The sequence below is a fragment of the Octopus bimaculoides genome, chromosome 7 (genome assembly GCF_001194135.2).
Source record: "Octopus bimaculoides isolate UCB-OBI-ISO-001 chromosome 7, ASM119413v2, whole genome shotgun sequence".
NCBI lineage: Eukaryota > Metazoa > Mollusca > Cephalopoda > Octopoda > Octopodidae > Octopus > Octopus bimaculoides.
The window spans coordinates 75,239,467-75,253,296 of NC_068987.1; the positions used below are offsets into that span (position 1 = coordinate 75,239,467).

General features: G+C 35.8%; 1 protein-coding gene across 1 annotated transcript in view; it reads right to left on the reverse strand.

The window, feature by feature from the left end:
* LOC106878146 (THO complex subunit 1) overlaps positions 1 to 12,344 on the reverse strand; it is a 54,974-nt gene extending 42,630 nt beyond the window's left edge. The window contains exons 1-9 of the mRNA XM_014927271.2: positions 12,266 to 12,344; positions 10,048 to 10,121; positions 8,767 to 8,827; positions 7,694 to 7,760; positions 5,440 to 5,558; positions 3,714 to 3,762; positions 2,282 to 2,377; positions 860 to 936; positions 49 to 104 (exon numbers count right to left, since the gene is read on the reverse strand). Of these exons, the coding sequence (XP_014782757.1) occupies positions 49 to 104; positions 860 to 936; positions 2,282 to 2,377; positions 3,714 to 3,762; positions 5,440 to 5,558; positions 7,694 to 7,760; positions 8,767 to 8,827; positions 10,048 to 10,121; positions 12,266 to 12,316 (650 nt within the window). The 5' untranslated portion in view covers positions 12,317 to 12,344. The remainder of the gene's footprint in view (positions 1 to 48; positions 105 to 859; positions 937 to 2,281; positions 2,378 to 3,713; positions 3,763 to 5,439; positions 5,559 to 7,693; positions 7,761 to 8,766; positions 8,828 to 10,047; positions 10,122 to 12,265) is intronic.
* Between the last annotated feature and the right edge of the window lie 1,486 nt (positions 12,345 to 13,830).

The following is a 13,830-nucleotide window of genomic DNA, read 5'->3' on the forward strand; positions in this document are numbered from 1 at the left end:
AAAAAAAGAGATCCCACACACATTCACAAACATTAGATATAGTTTTACCTGTTGTTTTCTTCCATTTCTCCATCGAATTCCATTCTGTCTTCATTCACCTCATTCTAAAATAAAGAAATATAATTATTTATACAAAATAAAGATATCAGCAGAGCATCAGACTAATAACAGACACAGTCATGCCTGTGTGGTTAAGAAATTCATTTTATAGTCACATGAATCTGGATGTAATTCCACTGCATGAAATTTTAGGTTACTTACACATAATTCAATGAGCAAGTAGCCATGATCTACCACAGTCTCAGGTCAAACAAAAATTTCTGAGCAGAACTGGATAAATGGACATTGTGGAGAAGCTTGTTAGATGGACTAAACCTAACTTGTTATCAGGTGGCAAAAAATGATCTGTCATTTGATCTAATACCATCGTTTGAACCTTGTGTGGCTTTACTTGAATTTGGACCAGTTATCCAACCTGAAGACATCAGGATGTGCTGCTTCTTGTTGTAGTAATACAGGAGTCATAGTCTCTTCATCTTCTCTTGGGTCATCACCAAGCCTAAGAGATTCAGCAAAAGATCATAGCACTACTCTTCCTCCTCTGTTCTTGCATTTCTTGGAACTAAAGAGAATCCTAGTTTACGCAATGCAGTTTTGGCAGTGTTATATATCAGATCACCATGAGAGATTATTAGTGATTACTTGAAAAATGTATGGGAAGACATTAACTTATAAAACACATCAAATGCAGTGGGTGATAAGACATGGATTGAGAAATAGTTTTGTAAAGTCTTTTAGAAGGGATTATGGATGATATAGGTGTCATTGTGAAGTAAACCAATGCTGCAAGTCATCTTACCTTTAAGCGAGATTCCTCTCGATTTGTGTTGTAAACAGTGATATTGTCCAAATTAAACTGACTCATTAAGTTCAAAGCTGTAACAGATACCAATGATAATAAAGGTAAGGATATAGGTGAGGATGACATACTAAAAGGAAATTAAAGTTTTCAAAGTGAATGATAGTTAACACTTATATTCTTAGGGCATTATTCATATCTACTACAGTACATGGGTGGACTACAATATGCAAAATGTAAAACTTGTTTGCAAAACTTTAGAAACTTTCAAGAGCAAAAGTTTAGCACTTGGATTTATGGTGTTAAGAGGAAGATAGATACCACTCTGGACAGGATGTCACTTTATTGTTTCTAAGATCCTCAATTAGCTGGGACAATGAAAGGGAAGTGTTTTCTCCAGAAAAAAATGCTTGCAGTGTAATTGAGTACCACCATTCAAAATGATTTATTTCATGTCTCTGAAAGTTTCTGAATTCTTATGATGTAAACAATATACAATTTTTACTGATAAGAACAAAGCTTGTAAAATAGATAGAGAAATCTGAAGAATTACTTTGTTAGAATGGTAGAACATCTGTCATATTTAAAGAAGATGTGACTTCAAGACCCACAGACAGCCTTCGATTTTTTCATTCAAAACGTTTTTAATCCATATTTATATGCTATTATAGTTTTATCTCCTTTGAGTAAAATGATTTATTTCTCCCAAAGTTCTTAAATTCTTACTAGGTAAACAATACATGTCCAACTTCCCAGCTAACATGAATTGGATGGTTTGATAGGGTCTGATGAGTTGGAAGTCTGCACCAGAAATCACTTTAACTCTTTAGTATTCAAACTGGCCATATCTGGCCCAAATATTCTATTGTGTTTTTTGTTCAAACTGACCAGATCTAGCTTCTCACACCTACCCTACATTACTATTCTAAAATCAAACAATCATATCATTGGAATCTCAAAGCATTGAGATTAATCATGATTAATTAAAGTCGGTATGAATAAATAAGCATTACATTTGACAGAGTAAACTGAATGCTAAAGGGTTAATGTAATTTCTGTGGCTTGATGCCCTTCCTAATGCCAACTGCTTTACAGAGTGTTCTGGGTGATTTTTGTAGCATCAGCACTAGTGATCATCTCATAACTTGTAAACTAAGTCCCTAAAATGGCCTCTATAACTAAGGAATCATCAGCACATACTTGCACAAATATCACCAGTTTGTTGTAGTTTTCCTTCTTCTGAATGAGACAGCTTACTCTTCAATATATTTTGTTATTTTTTTGTTTGTTTGTTTGCCTTAGATTTAAGAGTTAATTGTTTTTGTATAATTTTGTATATTTGTTGTTCTCCTGTCTTGACACTAAAACTCAAGATCACTGAGGTGAGTATGCAATTCTGTGGATTAATGTTGACTAATTTACCTGATTTCTCAGAGAGTGGAAATAACCGAGACAGGAACAGCTGTATCCGACCACAGAACACAGTATTCTGAGATTTGGAAAGTCTTCTAAGCAAATCTGAAATTGAAATATATAAATAAATAAAATCGGTTAAGCATAGCAATAGGCATATGCATAGTCAGAGACACGTTCATGGCTATGGGCACAGGTATCTGGTTGCAAAACAATGCCTCAATATGTATTTGTCCAGCCCATGTTAGCATGTAAAAACATGCAAAACAAATGAATGAGTGAACAACAGTAAGAGATATAGGTGTGAGGTTAAGGAACTGAAACAAGAACATCACCCAGAGATAAAACACATCACGCAGAACGGTATAAATATCTCTCAAGCCAATGACTAACCTCTATGCTATCAAACGACCTGCAAGAAATAGCAGCAAAATCTATCTCAAATCAAAATCTACTATCTTAAAAAAAGAAAATGGAGAGACATGAGACAATGTAGTTCTATATATACAAAAGTGGGTGCAGTTATGGCCATATGAATAAGAAATTCATTTTGCAAACACAAAACCTTGGTTCAATCCCACTGTGGCATCTCGAGCAAGTGAGTATCTTTTACTATGTATTTGGGTTGATCTAACCTTGTGAGTGAAAGTGGATAGATGAAAACAGTAAATGGAAGCCTACTGGATGGACTGTACTTATAATTCAAAGGTCTGGTTCCATATTGCATCACACTGATTCTATCCGAGAATTACGTTAAAAGTACTCAACTACTTACATAGTAAGTCAATAAGTATGTAGTGCAGTTGATTGCATAACTAAATGCTCATCATCAATTCTGATGGTGGATTCAAAAAGCAAGACGGTAATGGATTTAATGCTTTTGGTTATAGGTCTGCTCATTTAGGGCTGATATGAAACTAAATAACAGATATAGAAATGATAAGCAAAGTATAGTAAATAAACAATAAAATATAATAATCCTTTCTACTATAAGCACAAGGACTGGGTTTGGGGGTGGGGGGGGGAGATAGTTGATTACACTGATCCCAGTACTCAACTGGTACTTAATTTATTGACCCTGAAAGGATGAAAGGCAAAGCTGACCTTGGCGGAATTTGAACTCAGAATGTAAAGACAGATGAAATGTCATGAAACATTTTGCCTGGTGTGCTAACAATTCTGCCAGCTCGCTGCCTTAATAATAATAATAATAACAATAATGATAATAATATAGTAAATATGTAACACTTAAAAAAAAAAAAGAAAATGGAGTATACCCACAAAAGGCAAGTCAGGGTATTTCATACAATCCTCAACTAGCATTATCTCATAAGCAAGTGTTATCTCCCTCCTGTTCATTGATACATGCAACTTGAGAGTTTAATGAAGCAGCACCATTAAAGGCAAACATATAATCAAAGGTTACTGAGGGGTTACTTACCATTGCACATTCTCAGCAGATAGTTCTTACCAGCATCGTAAAAGGTGTCCTGTGAAAATGAGGAAGAAAGAAATAAAGGAGCTGAACTGAGAACAGACAATTCCTTGATTAATGCCCTCATAGCTTCCTTAGTTAGGGCTAAGAGTTTGTAAAACAACAACACAGTAGAAAGTTAAAAGATTTATAATTCTAACTTCATTGAATTAATAGTGAAACCAATATTAGACAAGGATTCAACATGCCAATAAAGTGGACATATAACACATCTTTCTCTTCTTGATCTTGAAAGCTTTTGAAAAGGTGTTTTTAACTCAAAATATCAGGATTAATTAAACAATTCCACAATAACATTTTGATATCTTTGTTGTTGCTATTATTGTTAATTTAGATATTTAATGTTTTTTCTGTACTATTATTACCTTCTATAACACACTGCTATGCTTCAAGTAAACTACAACACTCTTTTATTAATATCAGAACATTTTCTATACACCATGGACTTGTATAGCTAGAATTAATACACACTACATGAACTTTTTTTTCTTTTCCTGCAGATATTGATCAATGGATGTTGAACTGAAGATTAACTTCACCAATCTCACTGCAGTTTCTGAGGGCTTGTAGATGCTGCTCCTTTTTAATTTATTTAAAAAAATGAAAGAGCTATTGAGGGGACAAAGAGTACAAGATCATTATAAACACTTGACTAATCTTGATGTATCTAACACTGAATTATCATGCTAGCATCTCTACATCTAACACTACTTCACCACTCTATTTCACAGTGTGGCATTACTAATTTGAACACTAACATGATATCTAACACTACATAAATACATCAAAACCTTATAAGTACTATATACAGTAATTATATGCATGGCTGTATGGTTAAGAAGCTTGCTTTCCAACCAATAGGCCTTGCATTCAGTCTTACTGCATGGCATCTTGGGCGTCTTCTACAATAACTCCAGGCCAATCAAGACCTTGAGCGTGGATTTCATAGATGGAAACTGAAAGATGCCCTTCACATATTTATATGTGTATGTGTGTGACCTTGTCTAGATATCATATAATGATTGTAAACAAGTATCACTGTCATACAGACAATGTTGTTCATTTCCGGTCTTCCATGAAAAACATGTTTAGCTCTGGGAAAATATTGCCTTGCATGCAAACAAGTTAAGGCTGGCAACAAGAAAGACATCTAACCATAGAAAATCTGCCTCAATGAATTCTATGCAAGCATACAAAAGCAGACAATGATGATATATAACACTTTATTATTAGTTATTGTTACTGTTTTACGACACTAAATTACCCCCTCCCCACTCTATACACAATCAACTTCATACACACACACATACACAATAAAATCCTCTTATGCATGTCATTCTAACTATCATTGCCATCAGCAAATCTTTCAACTTCATACCTCATTATTATCCAAAGTACCTTAACAAAATCTCAACCTATACCTAGACTTTCTTATATATGCACAGAACGTACAGATCCTATACACACAAAGATATGAAAATATGGTATAACAAGAAATCTGGAACTGTGTATTGCATCTTGTAATTTGGCTGATTACTTGTGCCATAGGAGTGCTTGATCAGGGCTGACCTAAGGCTATGTAACAATCTACACATACACACTCAGAGCTCTTCATATCTCTACACCATGCCCAGCCAACATGAAATGCAACGTTTCCTCAAGTGATACTTACAGACTTCCAAGTGCTGACTTTTTCTTCGACCAGATTGAAGATATCCTCACATTGTTCCAAAATGATCATGTCAAAGACGTCTGATAGAAGTACAAATGGTGTGGAAGCTGAACACACATCTACAAACAGAGTAAGAACGTTGTCTCATCACTATTAGCATTATCACCAAAGTCTTTTTTTTGTTTTTAAATCTTATATTGTGTCAACATAATTAATCTAATGCAAGGAGAGTGACAGAAGGAGAAAGATAAGGAAGATATAGTGGCAAAGAAGAAGATACAGAGATTCGTGAACAATGAAGAAGCAGAAGGTAGAAAGGTGAGAGATGATATATACATATATATGTGTGTGTGGCACATATAAGGACCTTCGAGTGAGAACGTTGCCAGTGCCGCTGGACTGGCTACTGTGCAGGTGGCACGTAAAATCACCATTTTGAGCATGGCCGTTGCCAGTACCACCTGACTGGCCTTCGTGCCGGTGGCACATAAAAGCACCCACTACACTCTCGGAGTGGTTGGCATTAGGAAGGGCATCCCACAGTAGAAACTCTGCCAAATCAGATTGGAGCCTGGTCTAGCCATCTCGTTTCACCAGTCCTCAGTCAAATCGTCCAACCCATGCTAGCATGGAAAGCGGACATTAAATGATGATGATGATGATGTGTGTATATACATATATATATTCAAACACGTATATAAATGTGTGTGTGTGTAATATATATACATATTCAAAAAGTCATGTCATTGTCCTGCAAATCATCAGATTCCAAAATTCATGCGGATCCACACTTGCGTTTCTTTGCATTTCTCTTGTCCACTTGTTGACTGAATTTATTGAAGGCTACTTGCCATCTTCGAACTATTTGGAGATCCAAATTCTTTTCTTTGCAGAAAATAGTAAAATTCTTGCTCAGTGATTTTGCCACAATTACTTTCCTGTACTTAATGGAATAACACTTCCTTCTTGGAGTGAAAATGACCTGACAAATGATTTCTCATTCAATTTCATCATGTTATTTTCTGGGAGATTTTCTGCCTTGAAAGAAAATGAGTCCTTTATTGTTTTTTGTATCTACTGACCAGTACTGACCACTAATGAAAATGAGTATCACCATAATGCAGGTGGTGTCCTTCAGTTCCAATATTCTGCAAAAACATGTCTGATCATAATGAAATAATACCTTATTTGGAAACAGGTGAGTTGGTGAAAGAAAGGTCATTTGGTTGTAGAAAACTGGCCTCAGGCAAATTCTGTCCAGCCTATGCAAGCATAGAAAAGTGGACATTAAACCAATGATGATACTTTGTCAAGTGGTTGATGAATGAGCTGAGATAACTTGTGGTTAGGAAATCTTTTAGTCTTTTTGAGTATATGACACTCTCTCTTGTGTTGATGCCACAATAAAATGCATCCAGTACACTCTGTAAAGTAGTTGGTGATAGTAGGGGTATTCAGCCATGGAATCCAAGCAAAATATGGAATTTATGGACAAGGGCCGTAACTCTGAATAAAATCTAGCTCAGACCACAGTAACTCATCCAGCCCAATTAAAGCATGGAAAGTGAACATAAAATGGTGAGGGTGACAATGACTTTGTTATTTCTTAATCTTGAAACTTTATGGTCATCAAGCATATGGAAAGCCATCTGCATGGTAATGTGACGTGCTAGAAATAATAGTCAGATTACACTCATCATCATCTTCGTCGTTTAATATCCACTTTCCATGCTGGCATGGGTTAGATGGTTTGACATGGAGATGGCCAGCTGAGAGCTGTCCAGACTTCAGTTGTCAAAATAAAGAGACAGTAACACAAATACACAACAGGCTTCTTTCAGTTTCTGTCTACTAAATTCACATACAAATTTTTGAGTTCCAAGGACTACAGCAGAAGACACTTGCCAATGGTACCACACAGTGGGACGGAACCCAGAACCATGTAGATGGACAGCAAACTTCTCGCCAAACAGCTACAACTGCACCTATATTGGATGCATTTTATCATAACACTAGCAGAAGGTTGCTTTGCAGCACACAAGGCTACAGTCCTCACTATCCTATGATGTGTTTAAACACTCAAAATAACATGTCGAAGAAGGTGAATAGAAAAGAGAGTGGTGACAAAGGAATCAGAAAGAGCGGATGAAATTTGCAAGCACACAGAGAAGGGAAATTCAAATGAGTTCAGTCCTTTGAAAAACTACTTGTGATTTTCACCATTTAAAATATCTGTAAAGAAAGCTGGTCTTACCTTGATTAGCAGCTTCAATAGCTGCTGTGATCACTTCTCTGTATACAGAACAGCCCATCTCTTCGGTCTGAAACACACAAAAAGAAAATGTTAGCACAAGACAGATGAATCTGACCTCTACTTCATTAGTAGTGCTTATGGAAGGATAAAAGGCTAAGTTAATACCCAATAGATTTTAATTTCTAACAATAAATAAATCAAACTAGCATTCTATTATTTCTGTTATACCTGCGATTATGATGATAATTTCTCTTACAGAGGCAGAAGGCCTTATATTTGGATGAAGGACACGTGAGCACATCCGCATTCACCCTCACACACAAACACATCTGCATCCATCCTCACACACGAACACAACCGCATTCACCCTCATACAGAAACACAACCGCATCCACCCTCACACAGAAACACAACCGCATCCACCCTCACACACGAACACAACTGCATCTACCTTCACACATGAACTCAACCACATCCACTCTCACACACGAACACAGCCGTATCCACCCTCACACACAAACACAACCACCTTCATACACGAACACAACTGCATCCACCCTCACACAAAGAAGAGGGAAGAATAAAAGAAAAAAAAAAATTTGGACAAAGAGTGTAGTTGACCGTATTGAACCCAATAATTGACTGGTATTTTATTTCATTTGATCAGCCTTTGGAGGATGAAAAGTAAAGCTGACCTCAATGAAATTTGAACACAAAACGTAAAGAACTGTGAACAGACACTACAAGGTATTTTGTTAGGTGTGCTAATGATTTTGTCACTCCATTACCTTTGTATTATAATAGTATTATAATAACGATTTCTAGGCTGGGTCCAAGATTGTATATTTTGGTGGAGGGAGGGTATAGTAAATGAAATAAACTACAGTACTTGACTGGTATTATATTTTAACAACCACAGAAGGATGAAAGGCAAAGCTAACCTTGGTAAGATTTGAACACAAAATGTAAAAGGATATAACAAAATATTGCAGCTTTCTATTGATGCTGCCAATCTACCACATGCAGTTAATAATGATGACAATAAAAATAATCTGAAAATAGAGTTGACTTACTATAACAATGCGAACAATATCACGGAGCGCTTGATCTAAAGCCAGTTTTTTCTCACTGTCACTGAAAGCAATAGGAAATTTTGGTAAAAATTTTTATATACATAGATATTTGTTACTGTATAGAAATCCATATCTATAACAAGAACTGAGATAAGATTTTATGTTTATTCAGTACTTCTTGCATGTATTTCATTAATGAACATGACTGCTATGCAAAGAATTATCTCACAATCATACTACATCATTAAATCATCAGAGATTGTATAACAAAGACAAAAGTGTAACCTTATGCCATTTTATTGCACTTAGACAGCTGAAATGCATGTGGTAAGATGCTGAGCTGGAGAAAACCCATCCAGTTCATGCATGCATTGAAAAGTGGACATAAAAATGATGATGATACATTTCAGATTTTAGCCCAAAGTAAACCCTGATTGAACAGACCCATTATCAACCATCTCATCTTATTACATATTTCAGACTACACTGTCCAATGACTTTCATTTTCTGATACAACTGGGTGTGATCTGAGATAGATTTGACTGCTATTTCTGACTGGTTGAAGGACCATTTAGAGGTTCCCTTGTTGGCTCAAACACAATGTAGGTGTTGATGTTAACTACAGTACTGACAAAAGTATATATGTTATAAAAATAGCTTCAACATGTGATGTAGATAGTGTCAGTAATTATAGTAGTTTATATGAGTGTATATGTTATTATAGTATCTATGTTATATGTACTATACCTAATATAATATATAAGTTATTTAATATTTTATTGTTTTTATAACATTGACTTGTTGTCATCACTGTAGTTGGTGGCATCATATTTGTTTTATAGCCTGTAGAAACCAAGCCAAAACAGACTATGGAATCTGGTGTGGCCCCTGGCCTTGCCATTTCCTGTCAAGCCACCCAACTCATGCCATCATGGAAAATGGACATTAAATGTTGATGATGATATGTTGAGTAATGACTTTGTAATTTGGGCGCTGTTAGTAGCTATAGAGTTGTCAATAATCATCGTCATCGTTTAACATCTGCTTTCCATGCTAGCATGGGTTGGACGATTTAGCTGAGGACTGATGAAACCAGATGACTACACCAGGCTCCAATCTGATTTGGCAGAATTTCTACAGCTGGATGCCCTTCCTAACGCCAACTACTCCGAGAGTGTAGTGGGTGCTTTTACATGCCACCGGCATACCTGTTATATATTAGCTGCTACATATATTGTAGGTAATGTAGTCTAGAGCATATTTGTTGACTGAAATACTTACTTGCCATGGTAACTCTGGACATGTGGTATACACTGACTGAGCAGATTCTTGGTGAGCAGGCTTTGCAAGACTTGCTGTAATATATCAAAAATTCATCATAAGCTTGGAAAAAAACTGAACAATGAGAAAGAGATGGGTGTTCTCTTGTAGTAGTTTTCTATTGAAAAATAGTATGCAAAATGAAATAGAAGAAACAAAAAGGTCTACAAGCCACAGCATAAACAAACTGACTAAATGAGTAGTAACTGTGAATAAAAATTCAAACAAATTAGAATGCTGGTGGCATGATAAAATATATTCAGTCATTGCTTTAAAATGGTTGGCAATAGAAATGACTTCCAGAGAAAGAAAAAACACCCACAACAATATACAAACACACAATGATGATGGTAAATAAATAATACATTATGGTTTACAAACAAAAAGGGTTGCATACTGTATGGGCATCTTCAACAAGTGTCACATTGAATGATGAAGATGAGGATAATGAATTGACTACCCAATCAAAGGACAGTACATTTAATAGTTTCTTTGCTGTTTAATATCATCTTTGTCATCTAAATATATCTTTTATCTTTTACTTGTTTCAGTCATTAGACTGCCTTGAAGAATTTTTAGTCAAATGAATCGACCCCAGGCTTAGCACTTCTTTCTCTTTAAGTCTCATACTTATTCTATCAGTTTCTTTTGCCAAACCACTAAGTTGTAGGGACACAAACACACACACACATATATATATGCTGAGACACCCTTCGGTCATGACTGACCATGGGATTGCACCTAGAAAGTTACCCTCCCAGGCACAAGTCTGGGCAAGGTTGTTTATGGAAGACCAGCAGTCACCCATGCATACTGGCTTCCCCTCTCCACGCCACCAGAGTTATCTACAGCTGAGTGAACTGGAGCAATGTGAAATAAAGTGTCTTGCTCAAGAACACAACACACAGTCCGGTCCAGCATTCGAACTCACAACCTCACGATTATAAGCTCGACTGAGCCATGCGTCTTCACACATATATATATATATATATGTACATACAATAGGCTACTTTCAGTTTCCATCTACCCAATCCACTCACGATGTTTTGATCAGTCTGAGGCTATAGTAGAAAAAATTGCCCAAGGTACCATGCAGTGGGATTGAACCCGGATCCATCTGGTTGGGAAGCGTCTTACCACACAGCCACGCCTGCACCTATATGTAGCCACGCTTGCGCCTATATGCATATTTATATGTAGTAGTTATATGCAAATAATGCTATATTGTAATAACAATACAAATCGCTGAATTACTATTATATATGCAAGCTATATCGCCTTTTGATTCACAACTGACCTGAAGCTATACACAATTATACGGTTTGTTAGTAGTTGTCATTGGAACTTTTGGTAACTTAAAGTTTAATTTAACCCTTCTGATACCAATATGTCAAAAATCGCCCTTGGTTCTATGATACAAACTACCTGTTTTAAAGTAATACGAATTAAAACTTTACACTAAAATTTCACATTAATCTATGTTCCAGATACCGGATTAATAATGGCAAAGTTATTTTACTCATTATTTTCATAATTAATCGGGACAAAGACAATGTATTTCAACAGAAATATGGTTAAAAAAAAAAAAAAGAGTTAGATTGATTTTTATCAGGAGCTGCTCAGATTTCAATTTGATTCATTAAAATTACAATTGTCAGAGTAGATGTGGACCATGAGAAGGAAACTTCTGAGGTTTCATGCACTTTTAAATAATCCATTTCTTATAGTCGAAGGAAGAAGTGACTTTTATTTGAGATTCTTAGTGAATTCCATGGCCCCAGAGTGTTTCAAGTTTATTTCTGAGCGGACTACCTATGATAACTGGTTAAAAAAAACAAAAACCCACTAAAGTTGTAGTATGATACAAGCTTACCACTTGTAAACAACCATAGAGCTTGATGATGATTATGGAATATTAACACTTCTACAATTATATATTAATTTATTAATAGTAAATACTTGAAATGCAGTGAGTGAACGAAAACTCGAGTGTCTATTTATGTATTGATACCGGCCCGCCATGAAGATCGGCAACAAGAAGTTTCGAATCGTCGCAGTTAAAACGCTTACAATGAACAAAGGCCATACATTCACCACTTCGGAGAATACACGTTACATAAAAAACGAGAATGATATTATGCGCAGGAATCTGTATGAAAATATTGACAAAATAACATACCCCGAAGTCATTTCGAGCTATCCTAAAGTCAAACTCCGTGGACGCCGACATGTTTGTTTCTGTGTTTTACTCATAAATTGATGACGTTTACGCTGATGACGTCACACAATGCGTGTTTATAGTGATTGCAGGCACATGTTTCTTAAAATGTTGACAACATTCAAGTTTCTAGTGATTAATTCAAATGCATATTTTTTTCATACTCCGAATTTCTCACATACAACCCACACTACGCATTATTTATTTATCACACCCAAAACAATCACTTTATTTTATCAACCAGTTCTTATTTTTTTGGGTTTTTTTAGAGACATCTATGTTTATGAGTTAAAATATCCGTATTACAAAAGCTAACTGCGCAAATAACACTCTTCTCACCTCAAACAAACATAGTTCAAGAAGTTCAAATAACTAATTCCCAGGTTGGCTCACACAATTTTAGTCTTCTTGCCCTTGCATACATATTTTAACTCGTCATTGGAAGTTCTCCAGAAAAGTTTTCATTTGACCTGCCTTGAATGCGAACCCATGTCGCAACAAGTTTAAAGAATTTTATTTGCTTGTGAGGTTGGGGTAACATAGGGGTCAGAAAATCCCCTGTTTGTTGAAAAAGAAGATGATGATCGAATCTGAAATAACTACATCGCATAAAATCCAAATTGGTATCCGGATGTAGTTCGGGAGAGACCCGCAGGCTCTACTAGAATTTCTCGAATCTCGTCAGACAGGTTTTAGGGAAAGCCTTAAGACAAGAAAAAAGACGGGTGGGGACTTGGGATAGCCTTTAATTTCCTGTGTAAACACACTTCGTCATCTGGCTAACAATGATTACAATGTTATTTTAAATGGAAAGAGAAAAGAGGAGTTATCGTAATTATGGACAGAGAATTTTAATGAGTATTACCTGTCGATTCAAACTGAACTTGGCAAAATAATTTAGGAATGGCCGAAAACAGTTTTATAAAAAAACATTGAATCCAGATTACTGAGGTCAGAGCAAGGAACACTTTTATGACCTTCCAAAAATAAATAAAATTGCAGTGGGTATGAATGTTGTACGGCCAAAATTTCAGGAGACACTGTATGACTTTCTACTTCCTATAGCAAAAAAATCGAACCCTTATAGTTGGAATATTTTTGTTTTGTTTCCAAATTTACAACTTTTTTAAGCGCCGAAATCGTTTCGTGTTATCTTTTTTTTTTTTTAATGGTAACCATGGATGTTTCTTCACTTTACCCCAACATTGGACCATAATAAAGTGATGAAGCGAGCATTGAGGCCTTTGAAAAACGATTAAACGAAAGTATTCCTTCTAATTTTCTCTGAAAATGATTGAAGTTTGTATTATAATACAACACAATGAGCTTTGGACAAAAAATTTAACAAAAGACGTAAGAATCTTTTCTACTCTAGGCACAAAACTCGAAATTTTGGGGAGGGGGGCCAATCGATTAAATCGACTCCAGTACGCAACTGGTACTTAATTTATCGACCCCGAAAGGATGAAAGGCAAAGTTGACCTCGGCGGAATTTGAACTCAGAACATAAAGACAGACGAAATGCT